This window comes from Talaromyces proteolyticus (assembly GCF_021365285.1).
Source record: "Talaromyces proteolyticus strain PMI_201 chromosome Unknown BGW36scaffold_2, whole genome shotgun sequence".
Classification (NCBI taxonomy): Eukaryota; Fungi; Ascomycota; class Eurotiomycetes; order Eurotiales; family Trichocomaceae; genus Talaromyces; species Talaromyces proteolyticus.
In genome coordinates, this window is record NW_025764278.1 from 2,232,486 (window position 1) to 2,249,743 (window position 17,258).

The following is a 17,258-nucleotide window of genomic DNA, read 5'->3' on the forward strand; positions in this document are numbered from 1 at the left end:
GTCAATATTTGTCCGGCAAATGGTCACGTGATAGACCACGCCGGCTGATATACTTAAAGCGATTCTGATTGGCTGCAAGCAATGATCTATTAATATGGGGCAGTATCTTGCAACTGATGATCAAACTCCAAAATTTTATTATATCTTCTTAAAAAGTATCACAGTGTAGCTCTAATTCTAGGTCACACATCGCAGCGATGAAGATGGAGGATAAGATGGCACGTAGTGTAGGCGAGGTTCAGGCGTTCTTGTGTGAAGTGAAGGTGAGGATTGCGGCCATTGGCAAAGAAGCAGACTGAAAAGCTGTTGCTTCTGAAGGAAGAGGACATAGCAAGAAGACAAAATAGTAGGGTGACGGCCGACTTCGAGGTCGTGTCCACGATATACGTCTTGGATTTAGCTTACGATTCCTGCAAGCAGAGGGAGGACGGCTACCACGTCAACATCAAAAGGCTTGCGCGGTACTTCGAGGTCTTGCAGACCATCAAGGAAGTGCTAGAAGTATTCGAGGGGTTATTTGGTTTGGAATTTGAGACCATCAAGGCTAGTGTCTGGCATGAAGATGTCAAGGTTTATTCCGCCTGGGACAAACGAAGCTAATGGGTGGGATTTCTTTGGATATCTCTATATACATATTTTTGCTCGTGAGGGGCAATGTTAAGGGCACATCACCTTTTGATTCGACCGGCGAGACATTATCCTAGAGGTGGTATATGTAAGATGCAGAAACTAACCTACCGTCCAAGGGCTTCGTAGAAGGAAACGGGTCTCGACATTATCCAGCGCCAGCTTTAGTCTATAGTTTTACCAGGCCGACAGCATTGGTCCGAGTGTATACAATCACATCGGACGTCGATATCTCATGTAATGCAGATGCAGCTTACATGTGCTAGAAAAAGATGTGTGTGCTAAGATGCTTGTTGTGGACTATGATTGTCCCGTCACGTTCAGGTGCACACTTGCCGAGGCTGAGGGAGATAGGTCAGTCAGTCTGCAGATGATATGATAAGTAGATGCAGATGGCAAGTATGACACATAGACAGTATACTTACAAGCGTAATTTCTTACTATAATAATGACAAGCAGTTGGACAAGTTGGCGCGTACCAGTCTAATATTGCTCATTACTCAATGTCAGACGCTAATCGATTATTAAGGATTTAGCTTGCACCTTTCATAATACCCCAGGAATTCCTTCCTCCTCAAACTTCACACGCGACCGCCACCAAACACTCAACCTACACAGCATTTCAGCAGCCAGCAACATAGCACCCTAACTAAACCGTTTCACGGCCGCGAGGCTGTAGGGAGCTACGAAACTCTGGCGTCCCTCCGCCGCGATGCCGGACAGCACCTCCTATTCCCCTCGTCGCGCTCATCCCACCACCGCCGCGAACAACAGCCATTGACCAGCGCCGAAGGGCAATCAGACCCTGCACCCACATTCTTCAAGCGACTAGGGGGAGTCAATGCTCCCTTCCCATACCCATTATCACTCATGAACGGGCTGGCGAGCGCCAGGGGCAGTAACAAGACCATCCTCAACCATATCAACAGTACCAGTGCCAAGAACAATGACAATGACAACGACGACGACGACGACGCTTCCTCACCTACCTCGACCATCGTCCCTCCCTCGCCATCCCTCTCCCGCCGCTCCTCTTTCATCCTCCCCGACTCCAACAAATCACCCACGCCCAACACGGACGACGCCGATGAAACAGACGATGACGATGCCTCGCGCCCCTCCAATCTCCATCCCCGCGTCGCCGTGATCCTCGGCGTCGACCGCAAATGGTATTTACCACTGGTCATCTGCCGGGCTCTGGCCGTCGTGCCGGCGCTGTGGTGGGGACTGCGCTGTGCGTTTACCTTCCTGGCCGAGTTGCTGCGTATCCGACCAGGGATGTGGCGCGAGGGCTGGGTAGCTATTATCGTGGGCGGCGCGGCGGCGGACTGGGATGTTGAGAGGCGGTTTCGTGTGACGGAGGTTGCGCTGGCGATTATGTGGGTATGTACATCCACCTTCCATCTAGTCTTGTATACAGGATATAGATGGTAGACTGGAAGGTGCTAATATTGCTAGTGCTGCGCATCGGCGTATCTTTCGTACTTTTTCATGGACTGCATGATGTCTCGTTGGTTCGTCCTCCAAAAACCAAAAAAAGCAGAAAGTATTCAATGACTGACTATATCAGGCTGTTAAACTACAGTCCTCCGGCCGTCCTCATCCGTCTGCTCGCAACAAACGGGCTCTTCGCGTATCTCACATCCTCAGTACTCTGGCTGTCTGGCGCTTCATCTGACCCTCGCCTTCTGCTACCAGCATGGGTCTCCATAACAACGGTGCCTCCTCCCTTTCTTCGTTTAATATGACCAAACAACTAATGGGATATGTACAGACACTGACCTTCCTCTACCACGCCACCCAAAATCACGCAATGATAAAACGCGAAACCACGGCGTCGCTGTCTGTCCTGTCTGTGGCGAGTTATATTAGTATGTCACTGTTGTTGCTGCAAATGCATCTGACGCGCGATAACGAGCCGGAGGTGCCTGCGTTCGTGATGGGACAGAGGATTCTCGACTGGATTACAACGGCGACGGCCAGGGCAGGAGGGACTGAGTTGTAGATAGTGATTCTCGTTGTTTAGCGTTTGTTATTTTTTTGGTCGTGACGAAGCAGGGCTTCGGATATTTCTACTTTTACTTGTCCTAAAATGGTAGTAAACTACTGTTCGAAAATAGATGTTTCAAGTATAATTCTGAATGAAATTCTGAATGACCGGTATGAGCAGCCGAGACTGCGATACACAAGGAACGTTTGAGCTCCATCGGGATACGCATCAGTCTTAAGAGACAATACCCTGAGTAGAAGCAAGCAAGCCAGAACAAAAAACAGAAAAGAAGTTGTCTAATGGGTATCTAACAACGCCGGTGTCCCAATCCTTCGATCCTTAATAAAGAACTCGTCGAAAGCGAAAGTCAATACTGAACCTAGCGATCGTTGATTAAATGCAGTAATCTGTCTCGTGACAAGCGAACTTTTCATCGGTTGAGATAATCTGCCTTATGATCAATTTGGCGACAGCAGGCTAGCAGTCAAGGATATAACTCGCAACTCGCAACAAAGGCAAGACCTTGTAAGACGACCTGCCAAGAAGGACCGGAACGACACGGCGTTTGGAGTTTAGAACCCGTGGACCTGCAAATATTAGTTTGCATTGCAAGAAAAAAAAAGAGGGGCAGCGAGGCATACCTTGATGCTCTTGGCATCGAGTTCCAAGCCCTCTTTCTTGTCGACTAAGAATTCCTGAACATCTTTACGCTGATCTCCCTGCAACTGAATCACCTCCCCCATCTCAGTGTCGTTGACGATGGTGCCATTGCAAGCTAAACAGAGTCAGCATGACGTGACCCGAAAGTAGTGAGTGAAGACGCATACCGAACTTCTTCTTGATGACCTTGAGAATTTTCTTCTGATCAAACTTCTTTGGAAGACCCTGCACGGTGGTCAATGTCTTACGACCATTGCGCTCTATTGAAGTCAGCGTCAGCAATAAGCACGACCAGTACAATACTACGGCATGAAAAGGAAAACGCACGTTGAATCCGTATATGAATGTAATTTTGAGACTGTTTAGTCTCACCGGTGTCTTCGTCGGCTTCGGCGAAGGGGTCTGTGGTTACAGGCAGGTTAGTTTCAGATCAACGAGGCTAAAACTCTACCCCGCCCTGCGACCAGCGCGATCACGAGAGCGAGGAGCAAGAAGCATCAGAACGCGAGAAAACGCGAGAATCCCGTCTCCCAAATCCAGGCCGAGAGGTATAAGACAGGGTTCTTCGTGTTCTGTTCTGTTCGTCGTGTTCTGCCGAGGGTGATAAGAGGGTGGCGCTTACCGAAGGTCTTGAGGTTTTCGATGGACATAAACTCTGCCTTTTCTGAGAACCTCTCTAGAAAAAGGGTATATGGATAAAGGCGGGAGGAGAGAATCTAGGTCTCTGGAGTCAACGGGTCGCAAGGATAGTGGTCTAGGAGCGAGAAAGCGATGAAGGGCAGGTTGGTCTGGGGAGATGCAGAGAGAGGAGGGAGCAGGCTGGGCTTAAATACGGTCAGTTCGCAGTCTTAGCGAAGAGAGCGAGGGGTGCGGCGGGCTCCCGCAAAGGGGAAGGATCAAATGACTTAGCGGGTGGCCAACGCTATGACTGGCGGGCTCCTGCACTCGACTCCACACTCGTCCTTTTGCCTCGACTTTTACTTGCTTTTATTGACAGGTAGGCATTGATTTATACTACTCGTTGCCTTTTCGACGGCTCTTTACAACTGATCCCGTGTAGCCGTATTGTATCCTTGATTTTGGACAATGAGGCTGCGAGGTCAGGCGGATAGTGCGCAGCCAATAACATGAATGATGAGTGGACCTCGCTACATGTGTACGATCTGTAGATAAATCGAGAACACCTAAATTCAAGCCCATCAGTACAGACGCTTACGGGGTATCGTTAGGTCAAAGTAGAGTATAGAAGATCCAAAATTGTGAAAAAGAAGGAAAATGATTCTTGAGTAATAGGGCAAGAAAAGTTTGGAATAATATGACAGACTAGTTCATCAGATAACTAACTTGAAATAAACTTCAAAATAAAATACATGTATTTCTCCTAATCGAATTGTTCGCTAGTTGGTGAGTCCTAATAAAGAGACAACTCTCTATCTGGTGGGGTTTGTGAGGACTGTCTATGAATCCGAGCCTATTTCGTGTCTCTCATATATAATATTGCATAAAAAATATATGTAGTTTAAAGAAATCGAGGATCAAGGTTTTATAGTCTTCTACATGTACCCTATAAGTAGTTATCATATCGGTAAATTTAGACCTTAGTAAGGGAAAAAAGCCGAGTCTAGACGGCGATTGATTGTCAGTTCGGATCATTTATGTGTTTCGAACAGGGTTACACAGCGGTCACGAAATCAACCGTGTCTGTATCTCTGGCAGCTGGAAGGAAATCCAAATTGGGCTTTCTGAGCAGAACGTCAGCCAGCCACCGTACCCCGCGATGGTGAATAACAAACAAACAATATACAGTATGTGTAATATAACACGTGCAGTTGTGGGCGGAGGCCCGTAAACCGACAATCAAGCTTGGCGGAGAAGCGCCAATATCTCCTTCTTCGCAAATTCATAAAGAGGTGAGTGTCTTGCTGTCGTGACACCCATGCTGATATCACGGAGGATATTTGGGTGATTGGCTGCAAACCCCTACTTCCTGGGAAACTTCATACTAGGCTTATTCGACAGAGAACCCCCACCTTTCTCTTCACATATACCACGGCTGCCGGTGGCTTTTGACAGAGTCACACTCGGAAATAATTAGCGATTTGGGATAACACCTTTTAGCATGCTCTACCTAAACATCTGGTGGGTGCCCAACCCGACTGGATTGATATATTCTAGCTAGGAGCTATGCAGGGAAAAAAAGAATATATTTTATTGTAATTGTGTAGGCTATTTCCAAGGTTTGTGCTCTCGTTTTCGCTTACGGAAATATTATAGTTATTTGGAGGTATTCAACAGGTTACATTACTTACATTATTTCACTCAAAGTGATCGCAAAGAGAGTTCGACATGCCTGGAATTCCCATCCAACGCCTGCGAGAGCGGGAAAAGAAAGATTGGAGCTATGCATCAGTCCATTGGACTCCAGGGGAATTACGACTGATAACAGTTTCTGATGTTTTGGCAGCCCGGGACGCTACCATTATTCTCTCGGAATGGAGGGGTCTAGACTTCAGTAAACCAGGCGAGCGTATTCCCAAATATGCCACCATCTCACACTCGTGGTCACCGAGCAAAGAAGTCGAAAGACTTAGCGCTGCTGCTAACCGACCACTGAGAATTGACCTTGGGAACAATAAACACCACGAAATTAGTTGGCAGGGACTGGTTGAAGCTGCCAAAGCAGCTCAGCATCTCCAGTGCGTCTTTCTTTGGTTAGACTTGGTCTGCGTCCATCAAGATTCGAGTGAGGATAAGAAGCTGCAGATCCAGCATATGGGTCAAGTTTACCAGCATTCTACAGCAGTTATTGTCATGCCAGGTGGTGTTTCAGCCGTCCAAGGTCCTGAACATTACGCGCCATGGATAACTCGTGCGTGGACATTACAAGAAGCTACCCTTTCCCCTTCCAATGTGTACGTTTTGATCCGGGCCTCCAAGCGGGATCCAAATTACGATTATGAAATGATAACTACCGGACCACAGTATGACATAGACAATGTGGATGATACTATTGCTTTGTCGAAGCTCCAAAGCCTACTCAGCTGCCGCAAGTCAGGTCTAAAGATTACCAAGGTGGACAAAGTTACAAAGGAGCGTATCGACGTCCCATTTATCGTCAAGTGCTTCGGAAATGATGAACCACTTATTACAGCTTTGGAAGGAGTGTTAAGCGGTCATACGGACGCAATGAAAAAGTCCGCAGCATGGAGAAGTATCTGGCTACGGACATCAACGAAATCACAAGATATGGTGTTCAGTGTCATGCATCTCCTCGGTGTGAATATCAAGGTCGATTACCATCGTACTAGAGACGAACTCATTCTCGAATTGGCCAGAAGAACAAAGTCATTCCCGTCATGGCTAGATATTGGAGAGGACATTCCATACAACTCTCGGTTTGGGCTTGTCCCCGACCTACCTATATTCCACTCCAATGACACTCCGTCTTACAAAATAGGCTGTCAGATGGTTCCTGCCAACAAATTTACTGTGACAGGCACATATATTACGGAATATGATATCAAGATAAAGACTTCCGTAGATACCACTTTCGAAGGGGATCTTATCTGTGCCCACATATTTCTGATCGATCAGAATTCCACGTATGTATCAATCTCCAGCCATACTGGCGAGAAATATGACTTCAGGGAGTTAGATCATGTCGCCGGATCTTATGTAGTGGTTCTTGGGGATGCTCAAGTATATGGTCTCTCACACCTGGGTTTATACCAATTCGCCGGGCCCCAGGTTATGTTTATTGGGAAATCTAATCAAGGTGAATGGGAAAGACTCGGGAAACGTACGACTATCCCGAAATCATTCGTGAATGGTGCTAGAAGATGGCATCTTACAATTGGAGGGCCACCAGGATCTCAATTCACGCCTTGTGATTGTTGATATTCCACTTTTATGCTCAATGGTTTTATGGGTGTTGACAAAGTTATCTGGCTTGCCACTTTGTATGTTTCTATTACTGTAATCTCATTTTTTTCATTGATTATTTTCCTTCTGTTCTCCTGCCTGAAACCCGAATGTAGCAAATTTGCAGAGGTCTAAGTCATGAATCATGAGTGACTCAGCCCTTGCTACGATCAACAGAGAATAATTGACAAAAGGATCAGATATTAACATTGACGTCTATTGTTGAAAATAAGGCAGTGTTAACCATGTTGGGACGCTCAAAACCTTAGTAAATTGCGACAGTTCAACAATTATAAATGCTGATTTTGGCCAAAGCACCCCAAATGACAAATAATGGTGTAACTTCAGGAATATTGTACATCTGCACATTATTTTTAATACGACCAGACTAGGGTTGTTAGGGATAAGTATAACGGCGTGGCTAGCGATTCGATCATTGGCAGCCTGGAGTTACCATAGCTAGTTATTTCATATCAGCAGCTTCCCTTCAGATTCCTCTGATTCAAACAAGATAGCGATGCGAAAAGAAATTCCGACCGGAGGTATTGTAAAATTTGTAGGGACCCGGCTAAGCGATTCTTAATCGATGGAGAAACGCAATCCCTATTTGGGATACAAACGAGATACCAATTATTTAGTGTACTATTCAAACGCCATCATCAAAACTTCTCAGTCGCTAGAGGATGACGAAAGCAATGACGACACCAATCTCAAAAAACCAAATATAACTGGTCAAATAACTGTATCAACACTACTAGCACCGAGTAAGCTTATCGCAAAGCATATCAGCTCCTTACTATCCGCTATATGTCGATTATTCTGCTTTGACATCGGAGCGAGGAAGCAATTCAATGCCACTTTGAGTAGCTTCTGAAACAAAATCCTGACGATGATGAACTCGTGTGGAGTAATCGCTCACACAAGTTTTTTATCGATTCGCTTGTCGAGGCCATTTGTGGTTCCGCATGGGAATACGTGGTTGTCCACTCAGAACACTGGAGGCGTCAAATTTAGGTAGACGGAAAGTAAAAATTTGAGATGGTTGTCTTTGTGAATAAGTTTGATGCCCTTAGTCTTGGTCTATCCAAGGATGAGGATGCAAATGTCAGCGTTGAAGAGGAGTCCGATCAAGATTCCAAGAACTCTCCTTCTAGCACAGCTTTACGGAGGGCCGTCCAAATGATGTCAGGCAAGGGTAACAAATGAGGCAAGAATGCAAAGAAAAACCAGACAGCGGTAGCTAAAGAAGCCAAACCTTCACGGTCTTCTTTTGGATAGTTACCGCATTATCCAAGACGGGGGCATTGTCACTGACTACTTGATTGCTGTCTATGAAATTATGCGTAAACGGATGAACCTCCGTAGCTTCATCCTAGAAATATAGCACGACGTCGTATATGACGGTTTAAACGACGCTGTTACCGGCTATTTTTCCAATATAGCTCCTGCCATATCAACCGCATCGAACCCTCCCTATTCATTGACTTCCTCAGGCATGAGCCGTACGAGACAGTGATGAATACAATTACTCGGGGAAATGTGGAGACAGCCCAGGGATATTTTCAATATAATGGAAATAGATAACTAGGTATTACTTCTTTTCAGTTATAAAAACAGAGATAATTAACTGCTGAAGTGCTGCAGGGCCATGTTATTTTGATGGTATTTAGATACCTCACAGGCTGGAACACTCTCGGTAAACTCCGTTGGAGATGGGCGATGCAGTACGGGAGAGCCTTCTTCAATATAACAGAATACAATCACCGCCTGAGTCACACAGATTCCAGATGTCGCCGCTCCTGCCATTAAAGTTGTTTCGGTCATTGTCAAGACGGCATCGAGAATCGAATTGGATGTGGCTTGAGTGCAGAAAAGAATACAAGAAAAAGGCTGAAACTTATCTCTTAAATAAGGGTTATCAAATAAATATCATTTTCATTTACAAGTCTCAGTACTGGGACAATGAGGGATAGCTCAATATATATCAAACTTGTCGATGAAAACATTGAAGTAAACCACAGGTGTTCTAGTTCGCAGTGTTTCGAGGCCCTTCACTATCAATCCCCTTGTTCCACCTCCCAGTGGCCTTGTCCTTGAAAGCGACCAACGTCAATCGGAGGCTCAACAGTCGCAGTAATTCTTACTCCGTTGTCTAGCTGGATGTTGAGCTGGCCTCCCTGGACACTGCCGTCATAGAATCGATTCGCGATTAACTGGTCGGGGTAGTCGTAGTTAATTGTAGCTGTCACAGCCTGGAACGGCGGAAGAGGAGTGGCCACGCTTGATGCAAAGGTGTATTGAGAACCGTCAATGGTAAAAACATTTAATATCTGGTTGGGATTGGGTCGGAAAACAGTTCCGTTGGCAGTAGCAGACATCTGATAGATAGAGAATAACTTAGCTGTGGAACAGGATGGATAAAGGTTTAACTGGACAATCTACCTTGACTTTGGATTAGAGACAATTCAAGTACAGATAGGTATATTCAGAGAGATACAGTTTGGTTAAAACTTTGAAAAGGCTCTGATAAGTAAAAGAAGATGAGTAATGGTCAACGGATAGGACTGCGGATGCCATATATATATGTATACCCAAATAGCCCGTATTGACTAGGTTCGGAACTACAAGTCTATTTGCCTTTAAACGAGTGGTCTGCAAATCCCGATGACGTGTCAGTGGTTTCAGTTCAGCCAGCCAGACATGACAATAGCATGCGGTAGCACTATGCATCGAACACCCAAATAGAAACACATACCTATCACACCCGAAAATTACGTCACGGCCTGGTCCTCAGAGTCACAGTGCATATAAAGTATGTGCAACTGTATTGATAGCGGACCAATTACATCACACCACATGGGGATTGTGTTCTGTTCACAGCTTGTGGGGGGTTTGGTGGCGGGCTGAGATGATCTGCATGAAGGTGAAAATCAACGGACGTAGATGGCTTAGGCCTTACAAGTTCGTTAATACCCCTCGGCGGGGCGATAGGAGAAATTTCCAGCGTTTATTGCGACTCAACGTATAGATTCTCAAGTGGCAAGGATGGCAAAATGTAGCCATCTCAGCCAATGTACAGAGTCGGTTCATTGCAAATAATAAATATGTATTTCCTTCTAGATGCCGTGGTTAGGTGGAGACTGATTAGGTTAGTACAAGGTCACTTTGGTGTTATGATTATACTCATTTTAGTGATTTCAAATCTCAATGTCTAACCTAAAAATATTATACACTGGAGGATCAGAAATCTGAACGGAAGATTTCGGTGAGGGCCTGATAAATCGGTTTAGTGATGTCCGTAGTTAATCGAAAATTATTACCGTATATTCGAGGACCACAGATTGATAAGCCATGATTATTGTTGTTGAATGCGGGGGGCATGAAGGTAGCCACGCTCATCAGTTTCTCCTATCTAACAGTGCAGAGATAGAATGTGAAGCAACACTGAAGCCTGGGACGGAACATTTAGTCTATATATAGGTGTAATCTCGAACTAATACTTATATGTTCTACATGTATTTTTGCATATTGCTCCACTCCTCTACCTATATCTCTCTCTTGAGGATACACATAGATCCCTTCTGGCCCATCAGGGATAAAATTTCACGCCTATCTAAAGCGTCACGGAAGGTGATTCGAGTGTGATCTACCTCTTCGCCAAAACGCTGTACCCTTGCAGCGTCAAAGTACTGCCTTTGCTCTACAGTGCCTTGCTCTAATGGTCTGCCCACCTGAATTCGTCCAGTTTCTTTCCAAACCTTACCCTGAAATAGCCGAGCATGTATACGGCTAAGTGGTGCTTTTCGCCCGTCCACTCAAGTCGGCCATGGTCAAAGTAGGCAGCGACGGCAATTTGAGTTAATGAACTACCCTCGATGGCTAGCGGGTCATCTCGCCGTCCTCTTCTTCCACTATGTTTTGTGCTCTTGGAGTAGCCAAGTTCTCCCGAGAATAAGTTTAAAAGAAAGGTTTATTGTGCTGTAAAGTATTATTCAAGTTAGATATTCCTTCATAATTCTTCATCTAGGGACAGAAATAAAGCAATAAGAGTATTAAATAATAAGAATAAAAATAGATATGAAAAGTAAGTTTATTAATAGGCATACTTAAGTTTTATATACCTTTACTAGGGCCAACTAAATGGGAAGATTGTAATCTTAAAAAAAAAGTAATGAAAAATGAATGGCGAGATGCTTAAATATATGTGACAGATCTATGAACTGTATAATGGTATTATAATCAACTAATTATACGTAATCATGGTCTTCACATCATAACTTCAGTAAGCTGTGTCATGTTATAAATAAACAGAGCTCGTCATATAAAGGATTGGGTATTCTATCAATGCCGCATTAATAGGGATTTATCTGCAGTTAGAATCCACCACTGACCTTTAAGCAGGTACTACCCGTACTTAAAATTTCCCTAGATGGAATACTACTTTGACCAGAAACGCTCTTCAGTCTGGAATCTATATAATATCAGGAAAGAGAGAAAACTTCTCACCGGTAGAGGTCTCTTTATCGGTAAGAACATTAATTAGAAAAATCATACTAAACTTACCTATAGTGATAACAGAACCTAGCTCCGTTCTAGTAATAGTCTTGATTTTAATAAAGCAATAGAAGCCAGTAGATATAGATCCGGGTGTGGCAGAGCCTATGTAGGGAACAGAAACTAACGAAGCTAACAAGGCCAATGATAGATAGTATGATGACGGTGCGAGGATCAGCCTCTGAAATTAATGGGGGAAACAAAGAATGTACAAATTCAATGCAGGGGGAATTAACGAGGCACTGCATACATCGATCTAAAGCCCTAATCTCGAGGTTGATGATCGGGAGATAGATCCATGCATCAATTCAGTGTGGTTCATGAAGCTATCGTGTGTTCTAGGCCAATGTTGCACAAATTGCATCGAACCATCTTGCTCCAGGACGATTTCGCATGTCTTCGGCGAAAGTGTCGGGTGAGAGAGCCTGGGCCCTTGTATTTTTTGATTCGGTCCCTCATGCACAACTGCGAATTTCCAACGCAAAGAAAATAAAACCACCGGCCTTTGGTTTTTCTTGGTTATAATCAGGGAGGCAATAGTCTTATCGAGGGCTATAATGTTTTACAAATTTATATACATCCTATAGATTGGAATAATATAAGGGGATTTAGTTGAAGATAATCAATTTATCATTGGTAACCCTTTTTTTAAAATAATAGAATGCAATTACCGCGTATCTCTATACTTATTTTGAATATAATTAAGATAGTAATCTATCTACTGATATTTACTCTTTATCTGGTCCCTCAAATCCAAAGAATCTAAAAAGCACTTAGCTATTAGCTATAAACAGAAGCTTATATATTTTTTTTGCACCCAAAAAAAAAAAAAAAAAAAACACCATGAATAATATAAATGATTACATCATCAATATTTAAGGACCGTAATGTAGTTCCAACTCAAAAAGGTGAGAGATCTAGACAGACAGTTGAAATAATCCAAGAATTGGGGGGCAAATGGCGAAAAAACCTCTGTAGGCCATTCTTATTGTAACACGGTCCAGGCAGGGGCGTGTTCGGGGGTGTCTGGAAAGACTAGATGTGGGTGGGTTGAAGCTTCACCGTTCGACATTGAGGCTATAGAGCAAGGCTACTTGGGGGGTAGTTATCGGTTTATATAATATATATATAGCAGGCTTCGAACCGAAGGTTATTCGAAGCCGAAGCGGCTTATATTGAAAGTTATGTCAAAAATCATACAAAAGACATCGCTTGGCTTCCTCCCCCCGGGGTTGGAAACCAAGCTGATATGCCTGAGTCCCAGCCTCAGGTCATTGATACCTAATCTAACTAGATACAGGTATATTGTGCGAGGTGAGGGTATTTGGGTCATGTCCGGGTTCTTATGGTATCAATTATGATATATCACAATTGACTCCCGAGATATCTCGGAGACCCCGGTCTTGGTATTGCCGGATTCGGCATAAGCATGCTTCCTGGACCTATCCATATTACACCTATATTCATTTGACTCCACGTATAATATATTGCTCACATTACCTAGCAGAAACAAACGAAGTAAATATTTGATCGAACTGTAGTAAAGTAGTGCGAATTTTGTGTGCGGGGCTGTCAATATTCTCTTCGTTAGCTGCAATTCTATACAGTGATCTGGGTTTATAAGGGTCAAGACATGCCGTAGGGGCTAAGGAATGAACTAAATATACTAAGGTGAACAATCTATGCGGGTTTAGATTGAAACGGAGGCTATCGGCTGATGGTTAGACAACTGAACGAAAATTTAAGCACTTATTAGTTCTAGATTTTTATATGAAGCATTCGAGGGTAGTACCTAATTTAACAAACTTACCTACGCTCATATCGCTACATTCCGCGTCTTCAAAGGAGCAAAGAATCTCGTCAATCATAAATCATATTCCTGAAAACTGGTATCACTTAATGTTTTCTACATAAGAATTTCCCTTAGTTCAGTGGATGGCGCGGATTAACATCCAGAAGGTTCTAAAAGGGTGTGGTAAATTCGGTACTGGGCTTGTACGATTTCTAATTGGGTTTTCATTTTCTGTGCATAATTCTTGCGTCGCTTGCCTGCACTTGCATCATAGTTGCATTCACGCTGGTAAGCATCGTATTCAAAACAGGGGAAACCGCCTGAGAACTGGAGACACAGGTATTATCAAAGCGTTATCTTAGGCTTGGCCGCGATGAAGTCTAGGACGGTGAGTTAGACCGACTCATCAAGGAATATTTTTACCTTGATCCGACCCCTTTTATATTCCATCCACGCAATTACTGAACGTTTCTTTTTCTCTTTAGCACTAGTTGACGTGTAATCTGCTACGTGTGTTTGATCGACATACTGGGGCGAGTGGTGCAACCGATCTATTGGTGCGTACTGAAGCTGCCGAATCATCTATGTTAGTTGCAATGGGGGGTGTAAATCTTGTATATAATGGATTAATCACTACTAGCGAGGTGTCCGTTTGTCAAAAAACTATTGATATTAGGAGATATCTTTTCTGCTGATGACTCGTAGCATTCACTAAGAAAAATTTTTGGAACTCGTCCCTATAAATATGGCAGAACATTCTATGCGGGGTACTGCGGATCAATACCTGTTCCAGGTTGAGTACCCCAGCTAAGGCAACATGTTCCACGAATCACACAAGAGGTATATAGTCTATGTGCTTACGGTGAAGCAAACTTTTAAAAGAACGGACCACCACTCGGGTGGCTCTAGACCAGTTGAGCCTGAAGTCTTCTCACGCCTAGCATCCCCGCCCGTCTTTTGACCTGGAGATTTTAGTCGAAGCTTTCGAGATGGCTAAGAGCCGTCAAGACCCGTTGCCAGATACTAAGCAAGATCAGATACTAGAAGCCGACGGAGTAAGTTTCCAGTAATAACCGACCAGTATGTGTAATCTAATTGCATACACGAGAACGAGCCAGAGCATCAGGACATTTCTGAAGAAGAAGAGCTACGCTTGTCGATGCAAAAATCGCAACTGCGTGAGGTTCATTTCCAACTTGAGCACATTTTAGATGCTCTACGACTTGAGGATGACGTGCAGAATTCAAAGTTTATCAAAGAAATTCGGAATGGAGGTCAATGTGATTCTGTTCTAGCTATTGCTATGCGGATTGCGAGGGGAGAAAGAAAGCTCTAGTCTTGGATGATCGCATTGGCCAGTGTCATACATTTCAGAGCCCAGCTGCGCCGATTGAGCAACTTTGATCATCGCACCCACTTCATAAAGCGGTCGGGGCGCCTAGATGCCGTAGATAGCCATAAACACATGTGGTGTTGCTTTAGATGTGAACATCTCTAGTGTCCAGGTCAAGCTCATAATTTGAATTAGCTTTCACTGTAATAAACAGCTACTTCCCTACTGCAAAGACAGCTTCTGAGTTTCGGCCCAAAATCGCTATCATTAGATGAGGCAGGTGATAGATGTTAGAAAGGAATACTGCTTGATTTTTCAAAGGTTACAATACATAATATCCAATTCTAAATGATCATACTACCATCAAGTCAGTCCCGGCAAGTCCCTATATCCTAAGGCTAAAATTTAACAGGAATGTAAACTCATTCTATATATAACTATTAAACAGTCAGGTTGCCTTGTTAGACATTTCAGCGCTTAGAGGCTAACGGCATTAGAAGTTGTATGCTAATCGACTTTATATTTTGGCTGAAAGTCCGCTGGTTTGCTCGTTGCCTCAACAAAATCCTCACAGTAAGCTTATTAATTATAAGAAATAAATAACTCACAATACTTTATTATGTTTAACCAATTATTTCTAGATAAAATTACCGCGCTAAACCCGACAGCTCCATTAACCGGCTAGTTCATAGGCATCCCGAGCAGAACCGGAATATTCTGCCTTTCTTGAGTCGTCGCAATAGCTATTCGCAATCGTCCTTATACTAGTGCGACACTGGTAACAATAGATATATAGATAATATAGTAAATACTAAATATATTATAATATTAATTCTTTTTAATTACTAAAGGTTCTAGTTTATTAAAAGATATACATTACAAAGTATTCTGCAGATTTTTAGGTCTGTTTTTAAGACAACTCCACCTAGGTTTTCGTTAATATCCTCAAGTATTGTAGAAAACGGCGCTGCCATAACAGACATTATGTTATTCTATATCTCAACTATGGCTACATGGTGGCGATATATCAACAACCCAGATGTCATAAGTAGGTCATGCAACGGTTGCTGGGATCCTTAGATCTCCGGTATTGTTCTCTTTGAATACTTGATAGGGAATGGAGGGGGGTTCTGTGAGTAGGATATTTGACAATTTTTTCATTTTTATTGTATACAGGTGGTTTTTGCTCGATATATTCTAGCTGACCCGACTAATTAGAAAAGTGACGGCCTACAAATGTATTATTTTGGTAGATAGTTACAACAGATAATCATCCGTCATGACTCCACGCCATAACAGTGGCAATAAAAATGCTGCATTTATAACCCACAGTAGAGAAACTTAGCAATAAATGTTGATGAGGCCCTGTAGGACAATGAGTGCCCTCATAAAATCAATTGATATATAGTTGCTGATAAATACTAGATCAGGTGCGGACAATAAACTTGACTACCACTACTATTACTCATTTTCCATACTTCATACGTCTTAAAAAGAAGAATGAAATAGACTGAAAAGATATTTAAAGAGTCCATTTTAGCAATGGTTTTATTATCTGAGTTATATCTTATTTGACTGAACTGACCAAATAACAATTCTTATAGTTTTGATCTGTTATTAGATATATCTGGAAGTACATGATCTGAGCCAGTGGCTAATCAGTCTCTATCTTATTGATAATATTATCTAAGCTAAACGGTCTAAAATTCAAAACACTGAGTCGCACCTTTGGCGTAGCCAACCAACCATTTCTACATCTCCCTTGCTTTTATAAGAACCGGCTCCCTCATGTATCAGAGTGGGTGCAAACCTTGTTTTGTAACTCGTGTACCTATAATAATTTTGAAGTCTTATTACAAGACCCAAGAAATTTGTCCCATTACCAATATCTGACGATGCTATCCTCCGAATTACAGCCCAAACCGCTCTAAAAGAAGCAACTTTTCTTTTCAAATTTGAGGCAGAATCACAATATGTATCCTCCTATCTACTCCAAAGAGTTTGTAGACATGTCCCAGTGCAAAAGATGGTAGCCCTCTCAATAGTACGCCGTGAGTAGGAATATGAGGCTTGCTGCACAGCAAGAGGAAGCAGACAGACAAATGAGCAATAATAGTATTGCGGCATATAACGCGTCAAAGATAGTGGGCGTGGCAGTGGAACATGTGAATGACCTGACTGAGGTTGGGGCTGTGTATGGCTACGAAGATCAGGGGGATCCTAGACCACAGTGGGATTGAAGTTTAGATTACTGTGATAAAGAGTATTTGGTGTTTGCGGAAACTGGTATAAGGTAGCTAAGAAGTCAATTTTTCATCTTCCCTGCTGGCTTTTTTCTTATTTTGGTTAAAGGTTTACCGGATGATGTTTTGTAAAACACA

The 17,258-nt window shown here is 43.2% G+C and overlaps 5 protein-coding genes across 5 annotated transcripts; 3 read left to right on the plus strand and 2 right to left on the minus strand.

Moving 5' to 3' along the window:
- Positions 1-215: 215 nt before the first annotated feature.
- BGW36DRAFT_355270 (uncharacterized protein) lies at positions 216-600 on the plus strand (the record flags this gene model as incomplete). The annotated part of the gene is made up of 2 exons (XM_046213625.1): positions 216-263; positions 319-600. The coding sequence occupies 2 exons, from the start codon at positions 216-218 to the stop codon at positions 598-600; spliced, it is 330 nt and encodes a 109-aa protein (XP_046076890.1).
- Positions 601-1,130: 530 nt separating this feature from the next.
- BGW36DRAFT_370128 (N-glycosylation protein-domain-containing protein) lies at positions 1,131-2,749 on the plus strand. The gene is made up of 4 exons (XM_046215214.1): positions 1,131-2,010; positions 2,086-2,141; positions 2,198-2,345; positions 2,402-2,749. The coding sequence occupies exons 1-4, from the start codon at positions 1,498-1,500 to the stop codon at positions 2,630-2,632; spliced, it is 948 nt and encodes a 315-aa protein (XP_046076891.1). The 5' UTR covers positions 1,131-1,497; the 3' UTR covers positions 2,633-2,749.
- Positions 2,750-4,142, minus strand: BGW36DRAFT_370132 (anaphase-promoting complex subunit Apc5). Its single transcript, XM_046215215.1, has 5 exons — positions 3,900-4,142; positions 3,605-3,679; positions 3,445-3,537; positions 3,259-3,392; positions 2,750-3,204 (listed from the first exon to the last, which is right to left on the minus strand). Exons 1-5 carry the CDS (start codon positions 3,925-3,927, stop codon positions 3,190-3,192), a joined length of 345 nt encoding a protein of 114 aa, XP_046076892.1. The 5' UTR covers positions 3,928-4,142; the 3' UTR covers positions 2,750-3,189.
- Positions 4,143-5,233: 1,091 nt separating this feature from the next.
- BGW36DRAFT_93271 (uncharacterized protein) lies at positions 5,234-7,221 on the plus strand. Its single transcript, XM_046222707.1, has 2 exons — positions 5,234-5,514; positions 5,603-7,221. Exon 2 carries the CDS (start codon positions 5,624-5,626, stop codon positions 7,172-7,174), a length of 1,551 nt encoding a protein of 516 aa, XP_046076893.1. The 5' UTR covers positions 5,234-5,514; positions 5,603-5,623; the 3' UTR covers positions 7,175-7,221.
- Positions 7,222-9,255: 2,034 nt separating this feature from the next.
- On the minus strand, positions 9,256-9,733 carry BGW36DRAFT_404169 (uncharacterized protein; the record flags this gene model as incomplete). Its single annotated transcript, XM_046218921.1, has 2 exons — positions 9,641-9,733; positions 9,256-9,576 (listed from the first exon to the last, which is right to left on the minus strand). Exon 2 carries the CDS (start codon positions 9,574-9,576, stop codon positions 9,256-9,258), a length of 321 nt encoding a protein of 106 aa, XP_046076894.1. The 5' UTR covers positions 9,641-9,733.
- Between the last annotated feature and the right edge of the window lie 7,525 nt (positions 9,734-17,258).